This window comes from Podarcis tiliguerta, assembly GCF_965153285.1.
Source record: "Podarcis tiliguerta genome assembly, chromosome: 9".
NCBI classification, from domain to species: Eukaryota; Metazoa; Chordata; class Lepidosauria; order Squamata; family Lacertidae; genus Podarcis; species Podarcis tiliguerta.
The window spans coordinates 36,062,334-36,070,210 of NC_139542.1; the positions used below are offsets into that span (position 1 = coordinate 36,062,334).

General features: G+C 42.3%; 1 protein-coding gene across 4 annotated transcripts in view; it reads right to left on the bottom strand.

The window, feature by feature from the left end:
* The window catches only part of ANAPC10 (anaphase promoting complex subunit 10), a 118,737-nt gene extending 110,867 nt beyond the window's left edge, over positions 1–7,870 (bottom strand). For 2 of the 4 annotated variants that reach the window (XM_083457642.1, XM_083457641.1), the window contains exons 1-4: positions 7,749–7,870; positions 2,863–2,983; positions 2,236–2,326; positions 470–590 (exon numbers count right to left, since the gene is read on the bottom strand). In XM_083457642.1, the coding sequence (XP_083313768.1) occupies positions 470–590; positions 2,236–2,326; positions 2,863–2,977 (327 nt within the window). In that variant the 5' untranslated portion in view covers positions 2,978–2,983; positions 7,749–7,870. Of the gene's footprint in view, positions 1–469; positions 591–2,235; positions 2,327–2,862; positions 2,984–7,583 lie in introns of all 4 variants that reach the window. The other 2 variants (XM_083457639.1, XM_083457640.1) reach the window with 2 other exon arrangements.
* Positions 7,871–7,877: the final 7 nt, after the last annotated feature.

A 7,877-nucleotide genomic window follows, 5' to 3' on the forward strand; every position in this document is an offset into this window, starting at 1 on the left:
GGGATTCAAACCGCCGACCATACGATCGGCAAGTCCTAGGCCCTGAGGTTTTACCCACAGCGCCACCCGCGTCCCTGCCCTAAACCCTAGTTAATGCTATTTCTTTCAGCTCTGGCAATTTGTGTTAACTTTAAACTGAATACAACATGAGAGGTTGCCCCACTGTCTCCTCAAGTGGGTCTTCTCAATGATAGAACCTCCCTCAGCTAATTTGTGAGATTGAGACAACATTGGCTTTTAAATACCTCTAAATAATTTATCTTTCTTTGCTAGATTCTAATTCTTTAACTTTTTAACTCTGTTTCATACACTGCTTAGTTTTATTTGATATGTAGCCTTTTTACCTTGTTTCTGGAAAGCTTTTACTGAATGTCATGTAAAAAATAATAATCAAGCACCATAGACAGTGTATTCTCTGACTGAAAATAACTGGTCTGACAAAATGTTTTAAGGAGTAAAGCAAACCTACCCGGATTTCCTGCAGATTGTGGAAGTTGTTTCCTACCCTGACAGAGATCTTACTTGGAGTGTAGCTTTCATCTGATTTATAATCTGCATAAATACACAGCGTTTTCACTGTTGTTTTCCTCCTGTAAGTAAAAATAATAATTAAAAATGGCAAAACTGAAGCCCTGTTAAGAATTATCCAATATATGTGTATGTGCTATTTATTTATTTATCAACGTATTTTTATACTGCTGTTTCATAAGCAATCAGGACAGTGTTGAACAACAAAACATAAACATAAAAAAAAGATCATTGCTAGTAAGTGGCTAATTAAACAGCTGCAAAGGCTCACTGGCATAGAAAGGTCTTCAAGAGCTGCCTACCAAATCTCTGGTGGAAGGGTGTTCCATAGCATCAGTCTGGCAACACTAAAGTAGAGGCCATTTCAGCCTCTGCAAAAAGGGGAAAAACTAATAGCACTCCTTCAGAGGATCTCACTGATCAATGTGGGACTTAAGGACTCAGACAGTCCTATACAGTATATATTTACTTAGTATGGAAAGTTCAACACTCAACTTATCATTGTCTATCTTAATTATTTTATTCTGAAACATTACAAGCCATTTTGGGAGCATGCTTGAATGATGGGTGAAAATCCCTAACACAAAAGACAGCTGACAGAAATGAATTGTTTCATACCAAGAACAACGTCCGTTATTTTATAATATACTTCTAAAGAGACTCGTTCAAGGGCCAGCTCTCGTATGCCTTCAATATGGCTGTGCTGACAGGAGGAAGGCACCAAAAGGGTCTTCCTCAGTGGAAGAGTAAGCCCCACTGAATTTAAAAGGACTTTCTTCTGTGTAGACACGGTCACAATTGCGCTGCAAGGTTATCAGCACCAGTGTATGGAATGGCATGTTTAGGCCAATGTGCTCCAAGACCTTCAAGGTCATTCAGAACACTTTGGGTTAGGCACACAGCAGACATGGAAGTATGCAGACAGCTCTGCAGTTAAAGGATCACTGGCTATCCTGATGTTCAGCCCCTTAGAAAGCTTAACTCTCATTGTATCATTTTTTATATTTATTTTTATTTAAACCCCCTTTTTTTTCCCTGACAGGGACTCAAGTCAGCTTACAGATTCAAAAAAAACAACAACTAAAAACATAGAAAAATAATAATTAAAAAACCCAATAAACATTGACAGAAATAAAACCATACAAATAATTACAGTAAAAATAGCCAAATGCCTAATTATATGCATATAATGTGAGGATGGTGGAAGGGAGGGCCATTATGGGTAACTTGCACCTCTCCACTATTTTTCTTTCCAGGTAAGCATATGAACAATAAAGTGTGTCTTGTCTCAACACATGCAAAGGTAGATGGAGTTCAAAGTCAAGACAAACTTGCAGCAATATGAGAACAACTAAAGCCACTGAGAAAGGGAATCCATTGGATTCTGAGCTTATAGAAACTAATTTAGAACTATTAGGCCTGAAACAAATTCAGATTTCCTCAATCATTATGTTTGACTTTTAGGCGGCAGCAGCTTTAAACAAGCCAAATATCCACTAACTATAATATTATGAAGCCAAGCTACAGTAGACCTGGTTTCAAAAGTTATAACTTCTGACGATTTTACTACAAATCATGTTCGGGGATTAGCTATGATAAATAAAACAAAATAACACACTCCTTCTGCAGCCTCTATCTTTTGCCTTCTTCCAATGAAAGTAATAATAACAACTGCATAAAATCCAATATATATATAATATTCATTACCTGAATTGAATGTTCACCAAATGAGGCTGTGATCCATCAGACTGCCAGTATGTTTCTAGATTATCATCTCGTAACTGATCTACACCGAATCCTAGTGTGAAAAAGTACATATGGGTTTCACCACTGCACTCCTATGATGGAGATGTCAGAAACATCATAGTACAGTGGAATCTCGGGGTTTTTTAACGTAATCTGTTCTGGAAGACTGTTTGACTTCCGAAATGTTCAAAAACCGAAGCAGTTACTTCCAGGAGCATTTACTTACAGGAAAACTCAATATGGAAGCCACGTGGCACATTCAATTTCTAAGACGTTCGAAAACCGAGGTTCCACTCTAATATCATATATCCTAGGATCTAGGAGGCCCTGTTATGGTTCTGAACATGGGAACAAACTAATAATAGAGTACTGTCACCATAGTTATCCAGAAAACTCCACTAGCAATATTGGACAATTGGTACAGTTCCAAATTCCTCTATTTTTTTTCTTAGATCAAAAGGCCATATAACGTAGAAAGGCAGACACACATTAGATAATTTAAATTGACACAGAAAATTACTCTGTCTAAGTAGTACTTGAGAAATTCATCAGATACAAATAGTTTGTATGTGCACACTTTGCACTTACCTGGTTTACAAGAGGAAAGGGACCAAACAGCTTGTGATCCAATTTCTCGAACAGTTCCAGTTCTTTCCAGTTGCTTTGGATCTGCACCGGGTGGTGTCTTGTTAGCAGTGGTCATTTTTCACTAGGAAAAGAAGAAGTTACAAATGTGTTTAAAAAAATAATCCAGGTTCATGACAAAGGAGAAGGAAGAACAATATTTTGAGAGTCACAAACACAGCAACTTTTGGTGGCAGTGTAGACAGCCTCTTTGGCACATGCAAATAGCATATATGTAGTCAACTAATTAAATATGCCTGCACTTGATGCTAGCACAACAGATGGAACCTCTTTACTCTACTTAGATGATAGATAGATAGATAGATGATATACCGTATTTTTCGCCCTATAGGACGCACTTTTTCCTCTCCAAAAATGTGTGTGCGTCCTATGGGGCGAATGCAGGCTTTCGCTGATGCCTGGAGAGCGAGAGGGGTCGGTGCGCACCAACCCCTCTCGCTCTCCAGGCTTCAGGAAGCTATCCCCCCAGCCCGGCAAGCTCTCCGACCCGTTCTGGGGGCTGGGGTCAGGGAAGCCCGCCCCCAGCCCCGCAAGCTTCGAGAGCAATGGCGAAGCTGCGCACAGCTTCTCCATCGCTCTCCCACCCGTTCTGGGGGCTGGGGTCGGGGGAAGCTCGGGCTTCCCCCGCCCCCAGGCCTGCAAGCTCCGGGAGTGATGGCGAGGTTATGCAACCTCGCCTTCGCTCCCGGACCCCCAGTCCCAAGGCTAAAAACGAAGCCAGAAAAGCGAGCGGGATCCATCCCGCTCGCTGTCATGGCTTCTTTGCTATTTGGGGCTGGGGGGCAGAAATAAAAAACATTTCCTTTATCCCCCCCCAAAAAAATAAGTGCGTCCTATGGGCCGGTGCGTCCTATAGGGCAAAAAATATGGTATATATATAAATATTTAATCACTCACCTGGTAGCCACAGACAACAAGGAATTGCATACAGGCTACTGAGTGGCTGCTGGATGAGGAAAAGAGAAACCTAACATATTGAAGAAGGCGCTACAGCATTTAGGACCACAATCCTCACCTTTAACATTTTGTATGGGGAAAGTCTAGGGATAAGTTGCATTTTATGTTGCAAACCACGCTGTGGTCTCTTGATGAAGGGCAGTTATTAATATGATATATCATATTAATAAGGATATATTTCAGACTATGCATGTCCTAGTTGAGGCTAACCTTTGGCCCTTCATATGTTGCTGTACTCCCATCACCCCTGACCACCAGTCACATTGGTTGGGACTAATAGCAGTTAACAGACCAGCAGCTCTGGAAGGCCCCAGGTTAGCCACTCTTGGTCCAGTTATACAGTAGGGCTGCAAACCTACAGACACCTACAGAAGAGTAAGTTGAACTTTACTTCAGTATAAACATGCAATGGGATGAGGCTGCAAAAATATCTAGTCTGAACACTGTACAGAAAAGGAAACAAGACATATTAAGCTATCTGGACTAGTGGGAACAAAATCTGTGCAAAATATATTTAGAAAACCAACTTTTAAAGAATTGTATAATTGCATTTTTCCTTTTCAGAAACCTATGTGGAATAGGGGACAGTTAGGACTTGGACCAGGGACAGCTAGGTTCAAATCCCCACTCAGGTTGAAACTCAGCTGTGTGAACTTGGGCCATGAGTATCTCTCCATCCCACAAGCTTGTGGGGATAAAGTGAGAAAGCATCATAGATGCCCTAATTCTAAACTCCTTGGAATACAAATCAAAAGAATCAGCATTTTTTTACTCTCCTTTTTATTTTTCCTTCCATTTATTTTGCATGATTAATTAATCATCGATTTAGCTGAAATATATCAAGATAATAAAAATAATGCATATTTAAGCTGTAATTAAAAGAGCAATTCCCAGATCAGACACCAGAAGGCAGTCTTTTCTGAACAAAATATCCACAAACTACTATCTTTTTTTGTTGTGGTCCTTCATCTGTTTAGCACAAGCAGTAAAAGAATTAAATTGTTCTTTGTGGATCTAGTCACAATAGAAACATAAAGAGCCATTATCAGGAATGAATTATAAAATAATTACACAACGGGAAAATTCAAAGAGACCTTTAAGTTGTATTAGTTACAGCTACTGGAATAGTTTCAAATTTATTAATAGCAATAACAATTTCCAGTGTGTCAGATCTGGTTTCCAAACAGTTTTCAAATTCTTCAAAATGTCAAGAATCTGTGGTTTGCAACCATGCACCAATTGCCTCATAGGAAGCAATTTTCCATTGTAATAACATGCTGCCTTCATGGTTGGAAAACAGAATTTTCATGCAACACAAATGAAGAATGTTTCCCTAGACACAATTACAGAGCAAATATTCAGGAAGTCAGACATCATGGCACGCTTTTTTCTGCGAGACAAACAATATAGGACATGGTGGTTAAGACTGTTTTTGCAATTAATAAAAGACCAGTTTTTGCAATTTCTGATCTTTCCTCTAGATAATCTAACCCATTCTTGTAAACAAGCCCACCAACAGAAGACGTGCAAAGGAAGTACAAAAATTTCCATCCCTCCTGTAGCAACCCACTGCATTTTTAAGCTGGGCTGGGAGAAAAGGGCATCCCTTCTCTGACAGCCCACGTGGTTCTGTGCTAGATGGGACAAGTAACTCCATCCCTCTACTGCCAGCCTTTTCATGTGCCTGAATGCAATGCCTTGATGCCTATGTGCTTTGGAGAGAAAGGAAGCATGGCCATTCCATCAGTTCTTCTGAGAGACCAGCCACTTTTGGCCCTTCCTAAACTGTTGCCTGGCAGCATTTCATATTGTTAATTTGCTTGAAACTATTATAGTTACATATGCCAGAACCTATTTTAAATTTTGAGTGTCGATATGCTGCAAAGAAGCCAAAATGAGACAGTAATCAGACATAATGGTTACTAAAATAAGTTGTCAAATAGATGAATCCTAATGGACTATAAAATTTATACCAGTATTGGCTAAAAAACCAAGCATGGTCATTGACATCTGAATTGGTGAAGGCAAGAAGCAGGTGTTCTCTTCCCAGGGTATACTACTGTTGCAGGATCTGCCTACTGCCTCCTTTACTCCCCCAACAGTCTTCAGTTGAGGGAGATGAGTTGCTGCCAAGGCAAGTCCTAGGTGCTGCTGCCACCACTTCCTCCTCCTCTTCCTTTAGTTATTATTATCTATCCTAGCTGGATCTCATTAACAGTGGCTGCTAGAGAAGGCCGAGTGGCTAGCTAGGCAATGAAGAGGTCTGCAAAACCACTGTATCAGATTCAACTCAGGCTGCCTGAGACTCCATCACAGTGGACAACTAGGAGGCTGGGCATATTTTGATAGGATGTTATCTCACATCCCTCTCAGAGTAACAGGGAACATGTGCTAGGGTGCTGCAAAGCACAGCCTTCCATCTTCTTCTAAACAAGTAACACTGCTACTTTAACAGACTTTTACAGGCCTACCAAGCTGTTTTTGCTGTTGTCACATGAGCAGCCCTCATATGTGATGGTGGCTGTATGTGTCATGTGTATGAATGTGCTATGAATGAGAAGTTCCGAAACATGACAGTAAAGTGAACACATGTGCAAGTGTTCCGCATGCAACCTGTGATTTTTAAATCCACCTGGCATCTGCACTGGCCAGTTTCCTTAAAGTATTAGCATGTCAGTGGCACCAATGGCCAATGAATTTAATTGTGACATGGATGCCTGTGGAATGCCTACATGAGCAAGTACTTTGCCCACAGCCCTGCCTCTCACCCATTCCAGCCCTGAATCAGGTGCTGCCACATAGAAAGCCATCCTTCTAACAAAAGACATAAGGAGATGCTGTGCCCTTTGCAGGGTGTATTGTTTTCAGCGCACATAATGCGCGGTAATAAACTTATCAGAAAAGTCAGATAACCCAGATCAGCTCACTAACCCAAGTCAAGTCTGTGCCTACCATCTTCCTTCAGTTCAATGAACTAACAGAGCAACATCAAGACTCTGAGGTAAAGGCACATGACATTAGCTTCTTGGGAACACCCAGACAGGAAAGGGGTCGTGAAGGAAAGGTTGTCTGCTCATAAGCAGGGACACTTTCTCTCTTAGTCAAATCCTTCTGTTTTAAGAAGGTACCTCTTCTCTTTCTACACCCTGACTCGAAGCGTTCCCCTACACCTGCTGATCGGAAGGTTGGCAGTTCGAATCCACACAATGGAATGAGCTCCCGCTGCTCTGTCCCAGCTTCTGCCAACCTAGCAGTTTGAAAGCATATCAGCGCAAGTAGATAAATAGGTACTGCTGTGGCAGGAAGGTAAATGGCGTTTCCATGCGCTCTGGCTTCCATCACGGTGTCCTGCTGCACTAGAAGCAGTTTAGTCATGCTGGCCACATGACCCACAAAGCTGTCTGTGGACAAACCCCAGCTCCCTTGGCCTGAAAGCAAGATGAGCACCGCAACCCCATAGTCGCCTTTAACTGGACTTAACCGTCCAGGGATTCTTTACCTTTACCTTCACCTACACTTCATCTCTGTATCCCATGTCCTTTCTTTCTCTTTTTCTCCACTCATTTTTTTTTCTCCTTTCTTGTCTCCCATTACATCTGGCTGCTGGATCTGTGTTTTATTTGGGGGGGGGGGAGAGCCCGTTTCCCTCCATTGGCGAAGGCAGAGCGGCAGGTGGGCGAGGACGGGCGTCTCCATTGCTACCTTACCTGCTCCTGAATTTTAACGGCGCGCGATAAATATCCTAACTGATAGCGTTAGGGACTCCTCTTGTGGGGATAAAGGCCACATATATTACAGGCGAAGGAGAGCGAGGATGCTGTTGAGGGACGCGGCTTTGCCTCAACAGACCCAGCAACAGCAGCGCTACTTACGCTTCCCGCGTCCGGCGCCGCCGCCAGCGGCTCCGTGGCCACGCCCCCTCCCCCGCCAACCCCCTTCCCTCCCGTCGGCTTCACAGACACCCCGTCGCTAAGCGATGGCGTCACGCGCAGAGTGGTCGC